General features: G+C 31.9%; 3 protein-coding genes across 5 annotated transcripts; all 3 read right to left on the reverse strand.

Moving 5' to 3' along the window:
* Nucleotides 1–825: 825 nt before the first annotated feature.
* Nucleotides 826–8,764, reverse strand: LOC130969051 (PH, RCC1 and FYVE domains-containing protein 1-like). 2 transcript variants are annotated; one of them, XM_057894612.1, is made up of 9 exons: nt 7,765–8,764; nt 7,393–7,479; nt 6,400–6,489; nt 6,075–6,155; nt 5,708–5,875; nt 3,568–5,619; nt 2,873–2,995; nt 1,842–2,131; nt 826–1,237 (listed from the first exon to the last, which is right to left on the reverse strand). In XM_057894612.1, the coding sequence occupies exons 1-9, from the start codon at nt 7,810–7,812 to the stop codon at nt 1,147–1,149; spliced, it is 3,030 nt and encodes a 1,009-aa protein (XP_057750595.1). In that variant the 5' UTR covers nt 7,813–8,764; the 3' UTR covers nt 826–1,146. The 2 variants fall into 2 exon arrangements, with proteins under 2 accessions (XP_057750595.1, XP_057750594.1); XM_057894611.1 differs by having other exon boundaries at nt 2,849–2,995.
* Nucleotides 8,765–10,786: 2,022 nt separating this feature from the next.
* On the reverse strand, nt 10,787–12,035 carry LOC130970641 (HVA22-like protein c). Of its 2 annotated transcripts, none has more exons than XM_057896783.1 (5): nt 11,937–12,035; nt 11,822–11,848; nt 11,624–11,746; nt 11,231–11,489; nt 10,787–10,963 (listed from the first exon to the last, which is right to left on the reverse strand). In XM_057896783.1, exons 1-5 carry the CDS (start codon nt 11,996–11,998, stop codon nt 10,895–10,897), a joined length of 540 nt encoding a protein of 179 aa, XP_057752766.1. In that variant the 5' UTR covers nt 11,999–12,035; the 3' UTR covers nt 10,787–10,894. The 2 variants fall into 2 exon arrangements, with proteins under 2 accessions (XP_057752766.1, XP_057752767.1); XM_057896784.1 differs by having other exon boundaries at nt 11,624–11,731; nt 11,937–12,009.
* A 7,476-nt stretch (nt 12,036–19,511) lies between these two features.
* LOC130967416 (transcription factor TCP15-like) lies at nt 19,512–21,332 on the reverse strand. Its single transcript, XM_057892263.1, has 2 exons — nt 19,826–21,332; nt 19,512–19,650 (listed from the first exon to the last, which is right to left on the reverse strand). The coding sequence occupies exon 1, from the start codon at nt 21,041–21,043 to the stop codon at nt 19,853–19,855; it is 1,191 nt and encodes a 396-aa protein (XP_057748246.1). The 5' UTR covers nt 21,044–21,332; the 3' UTR covers nt 19,512–19,650; nt 19,826–19,852.
* Between the last annotated feature and the right edge of the window lie 2,698 nt (nt 21,333–24,030).

The following is a 24,030-nucleotide window of genomic DNA, read 5'->3' on the forward strand; positions in this document are numbered from 1 at the left end:
AACAGTATTACCTATGATAGATTATGTAATGAAAAAATTTGAAAAATAATGACAAAAATTATAAGGTTATGAAAAGTCTCATCCAAATTTGACAAGAACAACACGACTTACATAGAAATTGTTCTTATGGATGATAAGGTAAGTTAATTATTTTCCATGATTCTTTCAAGTGATGCTAGGTCTATTTTATAAATATTTTTTGTTTATATTTTAAGTTTATTTGATAAATAAATCCTTGCACGAATTAAAGACAGTGCGATTTTATAGATTTATAAATGCGTGCTAATAGCCTTTATATTTAATTTGTTTTAGAGTGTGATAATAGCCAATATGTTTGTGGATAGATTTAGCTATTACTATATTATTTATGATCATATTCAGTATATATGTCTGATTTATTAAAAAAAATAGATTATTAAAATCGATTAATAACTATTTTAGAATTAATCTAATTAATACTAAATTTTAAAAAAAACAATGCATAACATATTAATTTTTTATTAATCAAATTATTATAATTTAAATTAATTTTAAAACATAATTTAAAATTATAATTTCAATCTTATCACGTACGGGTAATTACACTTGTTAGCTAAAAAAATTTAATTACTTAGCATTACCTGAAAAAAAAAATGCATCTTGTGGTCCTTAAGAGAATTTTGCGTTTCTTTATTTTGTCACGGTTTTTATGCGTTTAGGGTTTATAGGATTGAGTGGAATGCCATGGCTTCCGCAATGCTAGGAATGGAATGAACACACACACACATTGACCAAATGACCAGTGAGAAGTTACTAGTTTCCTAAGAGAAATAGCTATACAATAGGTGAAAAAAGAACAGAACAAAGCTGCAAGTACACTTTCATTGTTGACAACCCCCCAAAAAAGACAGAAAAACAATGGGAAAAGAAGAAATGCACCACTGATCAATAAGTAGAGAGAGAGAGAGAGACTTTCCCCTCTTATCTTTTTCTTCTCAGGTTTCTCAGTTAATGTTCTTCCTTTGTGATTTATCTTTCCCTAATTTCATAGACTAGCCGTCAATTTTGGACAAAAGATCGTTGTTAATTTTGGAGGAGGGAGAAAGGAAAAGAATGTACTATTTCCAGGAGGTCACAGTACTTCAAGGGAACAGTTTCTCTTGCATTCTATGAAGAAACTATGTTATGCCGCTCCAGTATTTTGACTCCATTTTCAGCCCACCACTTCTCAGCTTCTTCTTCTGTGAAATGCCTCCGACTGTGAAACAAATTTTGAGTTTAGTATACTGGAAATTGATTACCACCAAAGATGGATAAAATGGAAATATTCTTCAGGATTTAACATATATTCTAACATGACGCTCAATACTTATCAGAAACTACCTCCTTAATTTAAGTTCATTAGAATATGAGACCCCGTGAAAGGAAACATAAGTTTTATCTGGGAACATTTTACAAAGCAGCATACTCTGTATCCAAATACATTGACTGAAGGATGTACCAGAAAACAGATGGTGATAGATAAAACGGAATGTTAGTATTGTCAAACAAAAAGCTCAGAAATGCATCAGAACGCTCAAGAGACTGAACTATAATAAAGTTCCCATTGAGTACAGTACAAGTTCTAGGTGCAAATAGATTTATGATCACTATCAATCACAGAGCTTTTGAGTTGAAAGCTATGACAATAAAATTTAAAGTTCTAAAGAAGAAACTCTATAATAAGAGGGACGTGTAAACAAGCAGCAGCGATGGATAAACATGACATTCAACAGGAAATTTTGGACCCGAAGTTATTGCAATGAAAGCATATAATAAAGCTTCATACATTTAAGAGATTTGAGAATGGAAAAGATGAATACCTGAAGCGAACACGCTTTAGTTCATTACCTCCACCTGGCAGCGGAGACAAAGTTATGTACACACCTGGTTCATCCTGCACCACCCGCTCTGCCTTTCCACTTTGTGCTTTGGCACCATTAGATAATGTTCTATTTGCTGTATTGCTGTTGGATTCCTTTATAGTGTTTGTTGTATGGTTCTCAACCAAAGATAGATCTCGAATGTTATTAGTGGTTTCAGCATAGGAAGTTGCTATGGTGTCAGCATTTGCTTTATGTCCTTCTGGAGGTCCTTGCACCATTTCCTTCAACTGTAACACAATTTAACATCCACAGCTTCAGAAATAATTAACCAAGGACTAAAGCACAATACAGTTTAAACTTCATAGTGATCACCAAGTCCTGCTTCTGTTGATCATCACAAGTCAAAAGGAATATAACCATGCATTTAATAATTAAATTCTTATAACTTGAAAGAGAGAAAAATTAGAAATTTTTGTTTTTGCTGTTTTATTGCTTCCCAAACCATTTTCGTTTTATCCAATCAAGAGAATAGTTAACATAAGGGGTGGTGCTGTGCATTAAAGTTTTTACACACTATAAAAATTCAGCTATATAATCTCAGCCAGTTGTAAATGAATTTATCAAGAACCAAGACTTCACTCAAAATAAGATATGAATTGTGTAGATGGACCATGTTATATTCTGTTCCTCCCAAAGATTCATTATTGATCTTTCACTCCACAAATTAAAGTATCATAGTTTACATAAGCAGATACCACATACAACCAATCTCCAACCATTTTAAACAAAATTTAAAATTTGCTATGATAGCCTCCCCTAACGTTCCTTACTTCACCTTAGCCCCTAAATATCTCTATTTATTCTCATCTTAAACATGGTGTCTCAAAGAAGTTTAGTTTTAGATCCTCACCACTCACCAGCATGAACAAATCATAAGATATCAACCACCATGTTTGCTACAATAGAATATAAAAATTTGGGAAAAACTATTAACAGAAGACAACCTGAGCAGTCAATGATTTTATAACCTCTTTTGCAGATTTACACTTTTCAGCTTCATCTGCAGCTACTGCTGTCACTTCCTTCAATCGCTGTGATGTTCGCTCGAGTTCAGCCTCTAGACTTTTCGACTTAAGAGTAAGCTCTTCAACCTAGCCAGTATATTTGATTGGATCCAGATGAATATACTTAAATCATTTCAAACATTTAGATTTCATAAAGCAAACATCAAAATCAAAATTCAAAGTTCAAAGCTAACATCAAAATCAAAATTCAAAGTTCAAAGCTACAATACTTTTTTTTTTTATTCAATTATTAGATAAGTGAGGGTATATCTGTATATAGGAGAAATTATAAGTGAAATTCAATTATTATATGGAAATCCAAACAACTTATCCAAATGCTATTACATATGCAAAACTTATTACACAAGAAATTATGCCATACTATAACCATTCTTTGTTGACCTTGTGTTTCTTTCGATATTAAGGTGGGTCCCTTATTTGCAATTACCATTCCAAAACAGACCAATATTATTCATGTAAAGATACATATGGCACCGAGAGCCCCTCCAAATTGTTTCAGGTTGGGAATAGCATATTAGCATTAAAAGAAAACATAGACCATGTAAATGGAACATATCTACAATCAAAACTTCATCAGGGTTATGCAGAAAGTTTGATACAAGGATTAACATGAATTGGATACTTTTGATAAAGTTTACCTGTGCCCTTAAAGCAATGACTTCTTGAGTTAGAATGTCATTTTTGAGCTTTGGATCATCATGGTTATCTTCACAAGATTGTCGTGGGCTACACTTTGAAGAAGCTGGTGATGTTGATTGGCAAGAGATTCTTGCAGCAGGCTCAGAAACTGAAATGTTTTTCTTAGATACCAGAGAAGGAGTATTTGATGATTTTATAGGACCATAAATCCCCACATGCAATTTTCCATTCAAAGATGGAAAAACATGGGTATCATGTGATTCTGGAGGCTTTGATGGACTGCTTTCTGATTGAGTAAAAGAACCAAAGGATGAAAGCCTTAATAGCTTTTCCTGTAATTTAGTGACCTTACTGTTGTCATGCAAACTTACACTTCTCAAGCTAGGAGTTTGCACCAAGGGAACTGTTTCTGAAGCTTTCTTAAGTTTAGAGTAACAATCATCACAAACCCGATATGGCTTGTTGGAGTCTGGAGCAAGGGAAGCTTTTATAGATTTCTTGTTTGAGCATCCTTTGCAAAAAACAAGCCCACAGTTGTAACAATTATGACGTTTTCTTCTGAATCCAAATGGATTACGACAACCAGAACATAGAGAATGGTCAGTGCTTGATACCCATTTATGAATACACACAACAGCAGTGAAGTTTGAACCACAAACGACGGTTTTCACTTGCTTGTCTTTCAAAAACTGAACAAGAGTGGGTTTATTCCGGTGATCATTGTCTCCATGACCTAATTGCCCATTCAAACCTTTTCCCCAAGTATAAACCTCTGCTTTTGAAGTTAGGGCTGCAACATGATAAGAACCACAGGCAATATCTTCCACAAAACAGTCAGCAAGTTGATCTTTAACACGTGTGGGGACTTTTCCATCAGCTGCAGGACAGCCAAGTTGTCCATAAGCTGTACTACCCATTGTATATACATGTCCTGAGGTTGTCAATGCAATTGTAAGACTGTGGCCACAAGCCACTCGACAAATGTTTTCATTATCCAATGCAATCACACGCTCAGGAACTAGTGTAGGTTCACTACCGACATGTCCAAGTTGCAATTTATCTCCATCACCCCAGGTGAAAAGTGTTCCAATAGTAGAGTGTGTAGGAGATTCCTTAGATTTGTGTGTTACCTCAACAATTGCAGCAGTGTGCCAAACACCACAGGAAACCCTGGTTGTTCTCAACCCCTTCAAAGCTTCCACTTCTCTAGGAATACTTGTGCTATTGAGATCTCCATGGCCTAAGGCACCAAAAGTTCCATCCCCAAATGTAAACAACTGTCCAGCTGATGTAACAATAGCTGTGTGCCATGGGCCACAGGACACATATGATACATGTAAACCCTCCAAGCTACCACCTACTTTCTTAGGAATCCAGTGACTGACATTGTTTTCATGCCCAAGCAAGCCAGAGTTGTGAGTACCATCGCCCCAAGTATAAAGATCCCCAGAATACGTAACAGCACAACTATGATATTCTCCACATGCTACTAATTCTATATTAATGCCGCTAAGAGTTTCAATGGGCTTAGGGTGAAGAACATCCACTTCTACACCATGTCCAAGTCTACCTCCTGATTCCTCTCCCCAACTAAATATTTCTCCTTGCTTGGTAACTAGAACAGCATGTTTGTGGCCACAACTGATACTATGAACATCTAGAACTACTTTTGATTCCAAAGCCTTAGGGAGGAATGCATCCATCTCAGAATTGGATATGGTTCCAACTCTACGCACACCACCACCAACAATTCCATCACCAATACCTTCTCCCCAAATAAAAACATCACCTAAGGCCTCAAAATCCTCATGACAAGAACCATGGCTAGATGAACTAACAACACTGGATAAACTAACTCGAACTGCCTCAGATGCAGAGTTTCGATTACTTGATTCATCCACAGACCCAGGAGACAAAGTGGAATTCGGAATCAACTCGACTTGAATTGAACTCTTGTTAGCTCCAGTATAAGAAATAATTTCCGAGAAAGCCTTTACCCATCTATTTTGATTAGAATTGTCTGAAGCAACTCCATTGGTATATCTGGGGTCCTGTGTTTTAAAAATAGAAAAAGTGTAAATGTCTAATAGTTTATCTGAACTTATGAAACAACTGAAGATTGAAGCCACTGCCACTGACAAATGGTGAACTTGATGGAGCAGATTTGCGTGTGCCAGCACGGGGACTTCCAGGATATGGACTTTCACATGGTTCGAATTTCCACGTTTGACTGTTGGTATTACCTCGAGTAACTAATGCCTTAAGACCGACAAACCATATCTCAGCCTCCTCTTTGTCCTTACATATCTGCCCATAGATCAACAGAGGATTCACATCAGAAAATTTACAATGTACTTAATCCTTATTTTAATCAACATACTACATAAACTATCAGGCTAGCTTTTCACAACCACTTCAGTAAGAGAAGAGCAAGATAAAGAGAAAATCTTATAGATAGAACTAGTAGCTCTGCTAGCATAAAAACTACACAAAATAGAGGACGCACCAAATCCAAGGATCTATCGTTGTATATAAGGGAAAATGACTGATATTCTTTTTCAGGCCGAGGATACCGCTGAAATGTAGCCTGTAGGTTTTACAAAATCAAGGTTGTGAGTATTGAGTAATAAAACCATGAAAGAATAACATAAGTCAGAGTATGAGTTATAAATATTTGTTTTTTCCAATTATGCGTACAAAGAAGGAATTGCAATTTCCCTGAGCAACAAAATGTTGGACTGAATCACAGGCATATCATGGCCATATTAAACTTCCAATGAAGGCATCAAGTAATAACTCAAGGAAATAGTTGCATCTTTTTATAAACTTACAGTTCGTTGTCCTGGAATGATCTTTGAAACAGTACTGAGTTTAAGTTGTTTCTCTTCCTTTCCGGAGTACCACAAGAGTAGAGACTCATCCTGAACCCAAAACCACAAGCATTGAAAAGAATAGAACAATTTGTACTGATTTTTCTTGTTCTTTATAATTCTATCTGAAAAACATCACGCTTCAGATATCTAGAATTGATATTTGGGTTTGACTAGCAAATGGATTGGACTCAACTTAGAAACAAGTGAGTAAACTCATTGTATGTAACCTTAGCAAAAATGTGTAAGTTTAAATTTAATATTCAAGAATATAAAGCTTTATATCATAAATTGCAGACATAATGAATCTAACAACAAAGCTTGAACTTTTTTTCCTTCCAAGCATTGTTTTAAACACACCTTATGTTAGATATTTAAAATACAAAAAAAGAAGAAGCACTGTTTTAAACACTATACATTGGCCGTTTGGCATCCTAGAACGTTTGTGCTAGTGGAGTTTCATAAATGAGCAATCTGCCTAAACTGTTATTTACAACAGGACACATTTTAAGTACTGGTTAATTTTTACCTTTGTATCATGTCATTGTTGTCATCATACTATTATGGAGCCCTATACTCAAAACACATTTAGGAATTTGAGCCTATCTCATATCAATCCCTATGGAAGAAACTTAGTCGATCCATAGCATACTTATTTTGGTTATCATAATTTGCTAAGAGTAGAGAAAACTTTTCCAAGGCAACCATTGGTCAATTATTCTCAGGTCTAACTGCACAGTTCTTCAAAAAGAGATTGAGAATCAGATCAAAGACTCACACCCTACTCGAACTGGGGACACAAGTAAGCGAACAGGCCAATGAAGAAACTAATTGTTACTCTATTTACCACTTCCCAATAAATGAATTCTAATAGAAAAAGGAAGTTGATTTCTTCACATAATTTTGACAGGGTATCAGTAAACTTTCAAGACAAGTGATAGTGGAGCAACTTACATTGGAAAGCCTAAATGGGCAGAACTTCGGCTTCCCTCTTCGCCCATACTTTAGCAGATATGATCCTTTTTTAAGCGATGTAAGTGCCTAAAAAAGGAACATAAAGAGTTAGCTGCCTGCGTTAAAAATAAAAAGATGATTCTGCTACTGCAAAACCGTGAAGCATGAGGGAAGACCACAGCTTCAAGCTTCATTATCTCCTCAGTCAGCAAAGAAGATCAGTTACAAGTTATTTAAGCAACAAAATAACAATGGCACACTAATAAATCATGTATTTCAATAAAATGTGATACTAGAATCTAACAGCAACTACATTCATTATAGCTCCCGAGAAACCGAAGCCCAAAGAATGAAGAGCAAGTGATTCCAAACCTGCTCTATATCCCTCTCAACAGGACCAGCTTTCTGAGGATCAGCCATTCAAGTTGCAATAACATGTGCTTCCAAGGAATGAATCCAATACCCATTTGAACAACACCTCAAATCAAAACAAACAACACCGTAAACCAACCTCGAACCTATCCCCATGAAAAACTCCAATTCAATTCAACTCAGCACTTCCAAACCCTCAAGCAAACAAAACAAAGAGCTGCATTTGCCTGCCCCATAGCTGAGAAATGAACCTGGCAGCTCAAAACCACCTCCGGAGTCAAGAAAAAAGAAAAAGAAGGACCAACAGAGATAAACGCCTCGGCAGAATCGCAGTCAGCTTCAGACCAGCTCAAAGAAACCCTAGAAACGCGTATTTTTCAAAAAACCTCGAATCCCAATGAAATCTTGGGAATTTCGCCCCTCAAATTTTCCTTTTCTTTCCCGTCTGGCGAAACGGGTGCAATGCCCGAAATGCAGAAGAAAACGACGACGTAACGGGAATCAAAGCCAGCAGCATTGCAAGGAATCCCCGGGGTTCCTCGAAGACCGAGCCATTCTCGAGGATTACGACGGGGGGCGGAGAGAGAGCTCGCCGAACCTGAAGCTGCGATTCCGAAACGGCGTCGTTCGACGACAATGCAAGGTAGATATTTTTTAACTTCCCCCCTCTCTTTCCTTTGAATATTTCGTTCCTGTCTGGAGTCAGAATTCGCAGAGCTGGGAAGATGGTAAGAACACGCGAGAATTTCTCTCTCTCTCTTTTTGTCTCTGTCTTTCTTTTTTTTGGGAGAGAGAAAGGAGAGAGAGAGAGGGGAAGCTAACTGTATTTTGTGGAGGGGGTGCCACGTCAGCAACTGAAATCTGCGTGAAGGGAATAGGGGATCGGTGGGTTTGTCGTTTTGTTAGAAGTTAGAAGGTTTAGGCGACAAATGAGTCCAATTTCGGGATTTGAAACGACATGCCTCCTCGCTACTCCCTCTCCCAACGGACGGACCAAGGATTGGAATCCGCTGCTTCTCGGTACTACGCTGCTCCCTTCTTAGGGATATATCCGAATAAAACGGTTGTTAGGTAGACAACAAAATATTTAAACAATATCAATAATGGGTTAAAAATTTAGCTTAATAAAATTGAAAAAAAATACTTTATTTAAATTATCTAACTAAAAAATTTTAATCATCTATTATACCTTAATTTAGTAATCTCCAAACTCTCTATCGTCATCATTGTAGTTTGGTCGCCAACCAGTTTCATTATCGCCGCTGAAACTTTTTTCACCGTCACTGATTCATCAACAAGGATTCTCATTGGCGTCGCTTTCTTCCAGACCGAAAATGAACGGCGCCATCGGACTCTTCTTCGCCGCCACTATTTAACTTGCCACACACCGTCACCGACGTCGCTTACTCATAGTGAAAATAATCATCCACTTAGAGATAAATATAATCATTCGCATATTTAGTGAATTGAATATCCAACATATTTTAATTATATATAACTAAATCCAATCCAATCAAATAACGATCCACATAAAAATTAAACTAACCATCCGCATACCTACTAAAATGACCATCTTAAACTCGCTATTGAAGTAGTTTCACTGAAAAACTGTGGTGAAAACAACGCAACAACTAACACTGCTACTGCTCTTTCAACGATACAATAATTACCGGCGATGACCACCGATGAGGATGATCGTAGGCAGTTCCCTTCTGTGGTGGTGAAAGATCAGTGCATCCCGTCAGTCACGTGCCTCTTGAGCCGTTGATGAATCAATGTTCTGGTATGTAATCTTTAAAAAAATTATGTGATGCACGTTAAAATTTGTTATGCATCAATATTTTTGTGCTATACATCAAAATTTATGTGTTGTATTTCATTAGTATAATATACAACTTTTTGCACATATCACACAAAGTTTGCTTGAATGTATTTTGTTTGTGGGTGAATCAATGTTCTAAATATATAGTCCTCCAAAAATTTGTGTGCTACATATCAAAATTTATATATTGTGCATATTTTCATTGTTGTGTGTCAATATTGGGCACATGGTCCTTCAAAAATTTTGTGTTGTATACTAAAATTTGTGTATTACGCATCAAAATTTCTATACTCTAGTTTCCTTAACGTTTATAACAAAAGAAGAAGATGAAGACGGCAAAGACGATGATAATAATAACAAAAGGGGATGATAAAAAAAAAGAGAAGAAAAAATTAAACAACAACAATAAGATAGCTGTGGCGATGACAACGACGGTGGCGGTGACGGTGATGACGACAACAACATTGAAGAAAGAAGTTTGCAAAAGAAGAAAAAGATGACAATGACGATGATAATGAAAGAGGAGGACAAAAATAAAAAAGTGTCGCATATATACAAAAGAGAAAAAGCACACGCACTTAGTTAAAAGCTTGATTAAAAAATGTTTAGACGCCTAATATTTTTTTATTTTACCAATTTTTTTCATTTTAGATACCACATTTAAGTAAAAGAATAAAAAGAATTTGTTGTTGTTTTTATGGTAATTTATACTAAAAAATTGATTGGAGATCAATTTTACACAAATGTCAAACTGATTACATGTTTATCCTAAATATATCTATATAAATTGAATTAAACAAATTCGATTTAAATATTTACATGTAAATCGAATTAGTCCAATTCAATTTAATATGCATCCAAATAAATTGAATTAGACCAATTTGATTTACTAAAATAGAGAAACATTGCATCGTCATTTTTGAAATCTAGGTTAAATCTCTTCGTAAATCTAATCAACTTAATTCGATTTATTATGTATCTATTTATTCTTGAGAATTTATTGGACAAATATATCTTAACACAGTGTATATATTTGGGAATACTTATTTAAAAAAAAAAAGATAAATCTCATTAATTTTGTTCAAAATTATTATTTAGTCGTGTCAACTTTTATGTAATAGAAAACTTGAATCGATAAAATAATTTTTCGTTACCTTTTCTCCATCCCTTTGCAATACTTTTTAGGCCAAGTAATTGCACGAAGAAACTTGAGACTCATGACAAGGGTTATTATATATAATCTAGTACAATAGTTGGTACGTAGAAATAATATTAACAATAGGAGAGTGAAACATTAAGAGAGTTTAATCAATACTTGTAGTCATCATCATAGATCACATGGTTTCGGTTCCTCCTTGCTCTGGCTACTCTCTCATTCTGCATAACAAACAAGGCAAATAATGTTAATATATTTATGACTAAAATGTTGTTCCAAGGTTAAATTATATTTGGAAAACTCATGGATTCTCAGCTATGTTTGGATAAACATAGCAGTGGCAAAAGTCATTGTATAAAATGTGATGGTGATAATTTCACTTACAAGTATACAAGCATATAGGATCCATAAGAGTTACAATGGTTAAGGTTTCTAGTTTCATTCTCTTACTTTCTAATTTCTATTACTCTCAAAATAATATGAATTACCTTGGTTATAAGTCTTTGAAATGCTTCTGTACCATGCTGATTCATGTATCTCTGAGCAGCGGTTAGAACATCATCTGGTTGGTTGAATATGTTGTTCTTGCGCGGGAAATACCACATTTGAGAAGCTTGAGGGACTCGGATTTGCGGGTTCATGTAGAAGGGCCTTATGTAATTTCCATAAACAGTTGCTGCGCCGTTGAACTGAGGCAGAACCAGCCAGCAACTGAATATCAACTTGGCATACGGCCAAATGGGAAGCCTGACATTACCATATGGTTTTATAAATAAGAAATTCTAGATGACCAACAATTGACTAACACATCAAACTTTTAATATGAGAAGATTATATGGCAAGAATGAATTAGTTGATTAATTAATTAAGGGGGAGCTTACACTTGAAGAACTTTGGCAAATGTGATCTCAAAGAGGGTCATCAAAGAGTAAAGAACCCAGTAGGTAAGCCATTGTTGATAATGAGTATGAGACCTTGTCTCTATGGCCCTAATGGAAGCATGTCTAAGGCAAAAACAGGAAAAATAAGATGATAAATAATAATATAGATTGGTGAAAGAAGAAAAGGAGAAAACTTACAAGGGGTAAACAAGGGTGACGAAGGGGCTGCACAAAAATGCCAAACATAATAATTAAAATAAAAATAAGAGTATTGGTTAAGAAATAATGAAGAGGAAGAGAAGCAGAGAGATACAGAGCAAGAACATCGAAGTTCCTGAAGAGAACTTGGAGAAGGTTGTTTCCAGAAGCACCCATGTGTGGAAGTGAGGAACAGAGAAGGGGAAAGACTGATTTCTTGCGTGCTTTCGCGGAAAATAATCTCATTCTCAAGTGCGCCAAAGTTGCCATGCCCCTTACTTTTCGACTTTGCCCTTCTGCACCACAATAGAGAATTATTATTATTATTATTATTATTATTATTATTATTATTATAATCAATGTGCTATAACTCAAATGATATAGTCTTTCTATACTTACTTGGAAGTCGCGGGTTAAAGTCTCATTCCTAACTTTAAAATATATATATATATATATATATATATATATATATATATATATATATATATATTTTAATATACACTAATTGAATTCGAATTAAACTTTAAGATATCTCTATAATTTTATTGATTTGATAACTGATTTGATTTAAAAAATTTACCATTAACAATTGAAAAACGTGAATATATAATTTAAAAAATAATATTTTTGTAATAAGTTTATTAATCATTAGTATATTGATAATTTTTTCTTTAAATATACGTATTTAGGAGTATCTAATGTTAAAATTTTTGAATTTTTCATCGGCAATATTATTTATGTTAAATCATTAAAACATTATATCAAAACAGAAATATACTTAAATTTTTTAGCATGACGGAAAGAGTTTGATTCTTATAGTTTTTACTCTTGCTCAATTAAAATCTATTTAATATTTATTTTAGGTTAAATAGCAATTTTTTAATAGGATAAGGTTGCAAAGTAATTTTAATACACTAAAGATAAAAAATTTGAACCCCTATTTATACCTCACTATTAGACTTGATTAAATTTTGAAGACCCAAAGAAATAATATATTTGATTTTATTTAATAATTTATTTCATTTAGTATTTATAATAATAAATGAGATCATTTATATAAGTTATATAATATAAAATAATTAATGTAATTATAAAATTATTATTTTCTAACATCCAAAATAAAAAAATTATCAAATATTTCTTTTAAAAAAGTTGCAGCAAGAATTAAGGTGAGCGATTAACGGTGGGTTCAATTAAACTTGATAATGTTTTTGTCGGGTCTACAAACTTATAAGGTGTTTACTTAAGTGTAGAGGCCCATTGGGCTTTCGCGTCGGTTATAGCTATACAGCATTGTTTAAGGAAGTGTTGGAAGTAATTCATATTCGCTGGCCCAAGAAAAAAGAAGTAATTCATATTCAATTTTATATCGACATAAATGCACCAGTGATCCAGACCCAAAAAGAAAAAACCCACGGCAGTAACAAGCTGCTACAATTCCATAAACTTCGGTAGTTCGGTGCATGCACTGCTATGACATTTATATATTGAACATTGAATCAGATGTATGTATACGAACTTCCCTCGCTCCAGTTTAGCTAACATATGTCAAAGGCGTATCTTAAACTTATTAATAATAAATTTATACCAGGTAAGAAAGGATAAGAGAGTAATAAAAAATAATTTGTGTCTATTCAAGTTGTATAAAATGATATAATAATATAAAAATGTATTTAGAGGTGTTAAAAAAAGCGAACTAATAAAGATATAATATCTTATAATAAATATTCAATAGATATATTAAATAATTATAATGAATACTAATTAATTCTAATATATTTTAACATGTTAGAAAAATAAAAAAAAATAGTAGAAAAAATATTTGTGTGTATTCAAATTGTGTAGAATGATATAATATAGAAAAATATTTATAAGTACTAAGAGAATCGAAATAATAAATATTCGGATATGTTAAATAATTTTAATAAATACTAATTAATTTTAATATAATCTAACATATATTATGTATAATAAAATATGAAAAAAATGGTATAAAAAATAATTTTGTATTATTTTCAAAATTTAAACTGAAAACCTTTTAATTTAGATATAAGTTTATTTGTCATCTTAACTAATTAATTTCATTTTTATTATTTTAACTAATCAATAAACACATTAACGCATAGTGTATTAATATATCATAAATGCATTACAATTTTAAACTTAACATATCTTAAGACCAACACATAATAACTTAATCCTAATTATTATCCGGACATTGCATATATATATAAAAGTCTTTAAATTGCGGTTAAAGTCATGATTATAATTGTTGTAATTATGGACGTTTAAAAAAAAAAAAAAAACAGCATAAGCTTAAAAGTTAAAACCATGATATATTATTATCATGATCATCATCATCTATGGTTGCTTGCTAAACCTTCCAAAATATTAAAATTGCTATATGCACCTATCTAGCAACAATATTGCTACTATGTATTATAATGGTACAATATATGGTTCTTTCTAGCGAAGAATATCATTAAAAATGGATCTTAACATAGAATAGAAACTGAGTGTAGATGGGTGGTTGAGTATGTCTGTGTGTTTTGAAATAATAATATATTTATAGCTTAGACCCCACATTCTGATGAATGTAACTGTATTTGGTGATGAACCTTAATGATTTTCTGTTTGTATCCAATAGTCTGTTTCCGTCAATTTCACGTACCCAGTGATTATAAAAACATTGCCGTTAAAAGATGGTATCTTCTGATCAAGAATAAAGAAAATTTGCAGAACATAATATAAGCTCAAAAATATTGCTTCCCAATCTCAAATTTATATATGCACTCCTATTTTATTAAAACAGTTTATACGAATTTTTATTTTATTTTATTGAAATGATTTGGTTAATTGCTTTGAACTATCTCGTGGAAACTTTTTATGTAGAGCAGCATAAATCAATCTCATATTTATTGTATTTCCAAATTGATGGATGCTTGTGAGGATAATTAAATTAAATTAAATTATATTGCAAATTCCTAAAATAATAAATTTACTATAGTATATTGGATTTATTGATTCAACATTATTCATATATCGATATTTAAAAATATTACGGGTACATACTAAAAATTAGTCGTTATTATTTTTGTATAAATATATGTGCTATACTACTGTTATTTAATTTATTTTTAATTTATATTTTATATTTTAATATATTATATATTAATAATTAATTTAATAGTTAAAATTTTTAATACACACCTAGCATGTGAATGCTTCTAATAGATATTGTATACAGAAATCTGATTCCTTCATCAACTGAAGAAGAGATAGTCGTTGATTTGATTTGGATAGTAAAAATGGTTTGTGGAATAGAAGAGAAGAGTTTATTTAGTATCCTAACTTTTACATTTCTAGCTACCTATTCTCATCAAATCTAAAAGCTAGCTACTAACTCTCCAATAATCTCCCACCAATATGATTAATTATCAATTTTTTATTCATAATAATTAACATAAAGTTAGCTTAATGTTATCTTTCACTATCATCTCTGAAGTCTGAAGAAAATCGCAACTAATACAAGTAAACCGGTAGGTGGGTTCCACACATTTAATATTTTTAACCATATGTATTTATTGTTATAGAGGACTCCATACAATATTGAACATTTTGTAACGACTATGGAGGAATTTTTTCTATTGTAAAATAAAAAAAAATATTTCTCAAAAAAAAAAATATTCAAACTTTAATTTTTTTATATACCATGATAAAAAAAAATTATTATCATCGAAATACCACAAATCTTACAAAATTAGGAGGGTTTGCTAGGAGTGCAATAAACTCTATTTAAATATAAAAAAAATATTCCGAAAGTTAAAGTTTGATTATTTTTTTTTTAAATAATATTTTTTTAATTTAGAATAAAAAAAATCCCGACTACGGATGATGGATGAGAAGTACGTAACATAAGGTATAAACTATGACCACATGAAGTACTCAATCAATGACTTCAATTTTATTTTTGTTATTTTAATAAAATCTTTTATATATATACTCTCATCATTATTGTGAATTTGTGATTAAGGGATTTTTTTTAATAATTATATTTTCTGTGACATATAGACAAATTTTCATATTCTCATTGTCATCGGAACGTAAATTCACTCTAAATCTAAAACATGAGACTTTTTATACTTTATCTCTTTTTGAATTTTATTTTAAATACCAGAAAAGAGTGTACACAACAATAATGAAAGACACTAATAAATTAAAATTCGAACTATATATTAAATAATCTTCTCATATACATTACACAAAAAATTACTCCCATTATTGCTGTATAGTTGGCTTCTTCAAACAACTAATTAATTCAATTTGATATAATAATTCCATTAGTGTTTCAACAAATAAAAGGGGTGCGCTTTCCTTACTTTCCAGCTCTAAGGTTTTGTTTGGTTGGAAGGAAAGAAATAGAAAGGAAAGAAATAGAAAGGAAAGAAGAGAAAGGAAAGAAATTGAGTGAAATTTTATTTTCTTTAGATATGTTTGGATGAAAGGAAAATGATGAGAAAGGAAATAGTATATAATGTTATGAAAAGACAATTTAATCCTTAGATATTTTAAAATATATTAAAAAGTAGAGGGTAATATTGGAATATTGATACAAAACACATTTTCCTTTCATTTTCCATCCATTATTGGAAGGAAAAAATTTTTTAATGGGTCCCACCTATTTTTTTACACTATTCATTTTTTCCCTTTGACTTTTCCATTCAACCAAACAAAGGAGTTATTTTCCTTCCAATTTCTTTCCTTTCTATTTCCTTCCTCCCATTCTTCCCTCAAACAAACACACCCTAAAACAGGTTGTATAGTAATATAAATAGTCATTTCATTAATTTTAACAGTATACTCTTTTTTCTCTCAAAAAAGTTAATATTCTGAATTATGCCTAAAAAGATAGAATAATAGCAAAAATAACAATACGAAATAATTGTGCTCACTCAATTGAACCTTTTCAAAATCATATTTTCCAACTAACCCTTGAAGAACCGACATGATTACTTTCTTTGCATTTCTTTATTTTTTTTTATTGATATAAGAAAACCAGATGGTAGTTCTTGTTTAATTCACAGATGGATGGAGAATATATATCTTTTCTTCAATCACTCTCTTTCCCTCCCTCCCTCTGTCTATATAGTAATTAACCTAACGCGCGTTAGGTAAACAATAATCATTTTGAATAATATAAATAATAATTACTAATTAAATAAAAATATATTATATAATAATTTAATATTATTAATTAAATTTTAAATTAATTTATTTTTTTAATTTTATTAATATACGTTGTTCACATATTATTTAAAAATATTATTGATTATCTATACTTTTTCTTAACGTTATTATTATGGGGTGTCATTTAGCTCATTTTTCCATATTCAAAACAAAATCTATAACATAGTAATAATATTCGGATAATAATAATATCTAAACATTTTAATTAGATTAGTTGTGGGTTTGACGTATTTAGTTTGATTTAATTAGTACTATGCCGGAATCTTTTTATCTTTTAAATAGGTTGATGATATTTGTGAAAACAAAAGATAAAATTCTTAACTAACATTTTAAACACCATAAAAAAATTATACAATTTTTTTTTTTAGATTTGGATAAAATTTATAGATAAACAATTATTATATCTCCATAAAAACATAGAATTAACATTTAATTTATATTTGCATCATCATCGACGGTGTAAACATGTTATAACATTTTTATTCTGTAAATAATAAACTTTCCAAAAAAATATATTTAATTAAATAAATGCATAAAATATTAAACTCTCCATAGCTACTTATATATATTAGTAGCTTTTTAAAACCAAAAGATTCGATTCTTTTAATTAACTTCCTATTTAAGGTACTAGCTTATATATCTTAATTAGTTCCTACCTACAAGTGTACTCGATTACGAGCTGTCCAGCCATAATTATTCACTATGCAGGTTATTTAAAGTTACTTAATTAGTTATGGAATTAAGAATAAAAACAAAATATCTTATATGTTATAACAGTGAAATAAAAATGTTAAAACTTATCTAACTGAATTTATTTAAAAAAAAAAACTCGTTTATTTTTTAGATCATACGATGATAGTTTATGAAAGTTCAATCATTTTCTTTATCAAAATATAATTATAGTTTTCTCCATTTCAATTTAAAAATAATTTAAAAATATCTGTAAAAAAAAATAAGATCAGTAATTCATTATGTGCAATACATTTTTTTCACTCTAACTCTGGAGTTAGCTTTAATTTGAGGTTATTAGACTTATTCAATCTCAATTTTAATATAAATCAGATGTTATATGATTCAATATTATTGAGTCATTTGTTTACAAATTAAATGTTTACGCTTCATACAACTATCCATAAGAATTTATCATTGACTTTAAACTAATTTTTAGAGTTGAGTTAGACTCATTCAATCTCAATTCTAATAAACTCAACATATTTATTTTCTTATTTTAGGCATTTATGAGCTTTTCTCATAACATCAAAGATTAATCAAAGTATAATATCTCCAATTCATATAATGCAAACCAAATTAAAGCACCCTATGGATCTATCTATCTGAAGATTAATCAAAGTATCATATACAGTTGGCGAAACGGAAAATCTAAAAAGAAGCTTAGGCATCTAAAAGCCTAACCCATTAACATTTTGATATAAGCAATGATAAAGCTGGTGGGGGCTGAAGCTGAATTGCAAGTTTGATCACATGCCATTATATTCATCTTATCGTTCATGAAAAACACAACCTAATCTTACAATTCATGAAAACTACAGTAGTTCATATATAATAATGGAGGAGGGAAGAAGGTACAAAATGTCCAATAACTCATATATATAACTTCATCACATGTCCAACAAACAAGTTAAATCATAAAACTAAACTCATGATAAATTCAATTTTAGGATCTTGCCAATAATTAATATTGTAAATGAGAATTTGTCAAATTTTTCATATATATGATTACATAGCTTAATTAAATATAGTGTTTAATTAAATGTGTGTATAAGATCAGTTTGTCTCAGTAGACTAGATACATGTCGTCCTATATTAGGAGAAAGAGAAAGAATATATAATTTGAGCAATACTTGCATCTGATGAGTTAGTTTATTAACAACCTATTAATTATGGGCATGGCCACTTTTATATATAAAATGCATGTATTGGTCCCTATAAATATATATTATGCAGTAGTACACAGTACAACACACATAATTCACAACTACTGCACGCAGCAGCAGCAGCAGCAGCCATAAGGGATAATGCACCATGCATGTGACAGTTTCTGCATAGAGGGGCATCATCTTCTTTTTCAACCCCATTATTGTTGCAGTAAAAAGACTACGACTTCATTCGTACCATATCATATCTTCATACTTTTACCACCATTCGTACATTATATTATAATAATTAGTATGAGTTTAATTTGTTGATCCATCACCTACCATAATTTAATTTCCTACCTCTAAATGAAAACAAATTTATATATATCGCATGCCTATCTCTTTGTTAAGTAGCACACAATAAATTACTAGGCCATATGATATAATGTAGTGGTAAGAAACAAATTACAATTCCACAATCTAGCTGCTGATAATGAAGTAATAAATACCAATAATAGGGACGGTACCTTTAAATTTAGCACAGCCAAAATAGTCGAAGATCAGAATTGATTGCCATGGTAAAAACATATATATGTATATAAATATGTGTGCTTTCTTCTCAAACCCTAACTAACATACATGGATCCTCAGCAAAATCAAACCAAAACCGAGAACATTCAACTCGCTAAGCAACTAAACTTGTGCCTGCATCATCAAATTAAAATTAAGAAAACTTAATATTATATATAATACACTTAGAGAAAGTGGAAACCACTATTACTTACTAATTAAATTACTAATGTAGTAGTTAAAATTGAAAATAAAATTATAACAAGAAGGAACAACGTAGAATATATATATCATGAGCTCATATACTTGCTTTAAATCTGTAACGACCATTTGATCCTCAGGGTTGACTTTCTTGATCTCCTCCATCTCCATGGGGTGAGTGTTGGCCGCCGCTGCCGTTAGCCATAATAGGCCTGTATGCATTAAGAGCTGCAAGCATTCCCAGGTTACTTTCACTCAGCACTGCACTGCCGCCGCCTCCTCCTCCTCCGCCTCCTAGTTGTTGAGCTTGCAATAGAGCCATTGGAGAAGCAAAATTCATGAAATGAATGCCGCCGGCACCGTTGCCGCCGCTGCCACCAGACATAGCCCCTTTATACATGCTACTATTGTTACCAACGGTTGGTATTGCCCAAATTGGGTCACCGCCATTATTACCACTGCCACCACCAACTCCACCGCCGCCCATCATCCAAAAAGTCGCCGGAATAGAAGCATGAGTCGCCGGAATTGACCCAGAACTCGACTGTAACAAGTAGCTACCCATCATCTGAGTACCCTGGTGCTGTGAGAACACCTCCTCTTGCCTTCTCTTCCTCCCCAAAGCATCTCCTCCGCCGCCACCGTCACCGCTACAGGGCTCTTCCCGAGCCTCTTGCTTGCTTTGCATAATATCATTAACAGCGTTGTTGAAATTCAAGACAGTAGTAGCAGCAGCAGCAGAGTTGTTATTATTATTACTATTGTCACTGCCGGAGAACATGACTCTTCTAGAATAATCTTCCACCGCCACGTTCCTCACCCATTCGCTGCGGCTCCTAGCGGCGGAGAAGCTGGCTGCGTGGCTAAGGTACGGTGTAGCGGTGGCGGTGGCGCCTCTGAAGTAGTGAGAGGGGGAAGAGATGGTGGATCCTGAGCTTCTAAGCGTGATGTTGAGGGAAGTGAAGTTTGCAGGGATAGTACCGGTTCCGGTGGCCGCGATGACGGAGGGCTCAGCCTGTTGGAGGAGCCACTCGATGGTCTCCCCGTCAGACTTGTGGCCGAGCTCCCGCGTCAGCTGGAACACCCTGGCAGCAGCCGCAGCCGGCATACGGATCCGTCGGCCGCGACCGTCGACCTTGGTGTGCCTGTCTTTTGTGGAAGCTCGCTTTGGCGGCAGCTTCTTGGCAGCAGCGGCGGGTCCATCCTCTGATGGCGGCGGTTGCTGAAGATCATCTTTCTTGTTGTCTAAGAGTTGGAGTGGAAAATTAGGTCTGGTGCGGATCCCATTTTGATGGTGGTCAGGCTCCATGATCGTTTTCTCACTCATATTATGAAAAAAGAAAAATAAAATAAAATATGTGTGGGGTTTACCTTTCTTTCTTTCTTTTTTTTTTAATATAAATAAAATAGAAAAGAAGAAAGAAAAGGAATAGGTTATGTTAATAAGCAGCGGAGATGAAAGTGGAGCATGGCATGGGGATGGGGATGGAATTCCTTTGAGATATGACTTGTTCCTCTCTTTCTCTCACTCTATACACTGACACAGGATAAAGGAGAGAGAGATAAGAAGCCCAACCATTGCAACCTTTAAGCAACAATATAATCATATTCACTACCAATAATATCCCCACTATCTCTTTCTTTTCATACCTATCAATTCTATACACAAATTTAACCTTCAACAATATATATATGCATATATAAACCATCATTTTAACCTATTAGTAAATCATGAGGAAGAAGGTAATAGCTTTTTTTTTTTTTTGTTGAAATTGAGGGATAGAAATAACATGAGAATGTAATATGCATCACTAAAATTTAAGCATTTTTTTTAGTATTAAAAGTGGTTGATAAAATAATTAAAATGATATAAGAATTATCTACTTTTATAATAAAAAGGTACACTTAGTAGTAGTTTATCAAGAATCAGTATAAACATAATAAAGGTTAAATCTTTTCTTTTCTCAAATATTTGGTGTTATATATTATAAATGTTGTTTCTTTCTTTCTTTTTTAATTTATTTTGTCATATTTGTGTCTTGTAATAACTTTTAACATTTTAAAAGTGAATCACGTTATCCATTCTTAATACTCAATAAAGAAATTAATAATGAAGGTAATGATATATATGGTAAATGTTCATATAGCAAGCTTTTATGGTATTACCATTGTAAATAAATTTGAAAAAAAGTTAAAAGTAATACATTAGAAACAGAAGATTAAAAAACAATTAACTAATAAAAGATTCATAATATCTTGTTCTTTTTTCATATCCACGTTAAAGTCATCAAAATGATCAAATGAGCGAATTTGAGATAACTCGTCTCGAAAGCAAGGTCAAATTGAAAAAATGAGTTGACTTACTTTTTTTAAGAGTAAAAAAAAATGTCAGTTCGACTTGTTCATTTAAACCGACGAGTTAAAAAAACGTTTTTATTTTTTAAATTGTATTTTTAAAGTACTATATAGTTTTAAGATTTTAGTACCTAGATATTCGTACAACATTTCATTTATATATTTCTATATTAAACTAACTAAAACCTAATAAAAGCCTCAAGAACAAATTACAATAACAAATCTTAAAATCTATAATAACAAGAATAGTGAATAATTAAACTGAGTCTTATATTATTATTAAACCAGCATCATGCATAACTTTCTTCATTTAATGTGTGTAAATGTAAATAATGTGTTTAGTGTTTATTGTTTAATTATTCATATATTAAAAAAAAAACTAAACGAATCAACTCATACTCTATTATTTTAGCTGGAATTCATTTAATTTACGCGTTATTTAACTTGAATCAGGTAAATTATTTATTCTAATTTTTAAATTATTAATATTTTTACTAGCTCAATTCACTTGTTTTTTCCAAGTTAACTGAACTAAGCTTTTCTCGAATAAATTGTATAAAAAATTAGAATTTGAAAAAAAAAAAAATATATATATATATATATATATATATATATATATATATATATATATATATATATATATATATATTGTCTTTCATTAGGTTTTTTTAATGAAAATAATATTGAGTCACTTTTGGTATTTGAAATAGAAATAAATAATAAATAAATAAATAAATAACGTTGAAGATGTTGATTGAGAAAGCACGTGCGGTGGTGGCTGTGGTTGATGGTTGATCATAATGAGAAGAGAGAGTGGTGTGGTGGCCTGAGACTGAGTAGTAGTGGATGTGGATCCCATTTCATTCAACTCATCATTGTCCCTTCTATCTTCTCTATCCTCTCATCTCCTTTACACCTTTATTTATTTCTCCTTTCAATTTCCCTTCATATGCCTTCTTCCTCTCACTTTTTCTTTCAAAACTAAATAAAGCCTAATCCTTTACACATACAAAAATTAAAATATACTTCATTGTGCGCCAAATAATGTTTGCACCTCACTCGTTTTCTCTCTTCAAGCACGATACAATGAAAGGGTTATATTAGTTATATATGAACAAACTGATTGATTGTTGTTGTTGGAGTTAGAAAGTAAACAAAGAATAAAACATAACTGTAACTACTTGTCAAGAAAATAATTTCTTGAACTGCAAGTTATTTCTTTTTTTTTTTCAAAATCTATAAAGAGAAATAACTACAAGTTATTTCTTCGCTTTTCGCTTTGAAAGGACATGTACTATGCCAGGTACACTAAAGTAGCATTTTAAGAGCTGGACGAATGCTTCACAGAGAAAGAATGAGATGAAGAGATGGTTCGTCGGATTCTTTACTGTCCTTTGGACAATTTGGCTAAAAAGAAATGGTAGAGTCTTTAATAATCAAGCCTCAAGTGTGTGGTAGAAATTATGAATAGGTCGTTTATGCTATTGGACAAGTGGTTTGGTGGTCAACCTTTTGGTTGTTGATGGTAATGCTAAAAATAATTATAGGATCCTTTACTTTTTGAGTTGTTCAATATTGGTATGTAGAGACCTCTACTCCACCCTTGATGTGCTGAGCATTTTTTATTTCAAAAAAAATAAAATTTTATATTTTTGGCAAAAAATATTCAGAAATAAATTATTCTTGAAAATAAAATAATATATTTTTCATGAACAATAGTTTCAAAATAAATTAAAATTCTTTTAAAAAAAACACACCCTGAATAAATAATGTCCTATTTTTTAGATAGAGTATATTCAAGGAGGATACCTTATTAAATTATATAAAAAATATAAAAAGGAAAATATACACGAATTAAAATCGTTAATCATAATTGAAGAACCGTTCAAACAGATCAAAATCCATGGATTGAATGAATGCTGGACTTCATCAAATGACGTAAGCATCAGTATATATACT

Source organism: Arachis stenosperma, chromosome 3, assembly GCF_014773155.1.
Source record: "Arachis stenosperma cultivar V10309 chromosome 3, arast.V10309.gnm1.PFL2, whole genome shotgun sequence".
Lineage (NCBI taxonomy): Eukaryota > Viridiplantae > Streptophyta > Magnoliopsida > Fabales > Fabaceae > Arachis > Arachis stenosperma.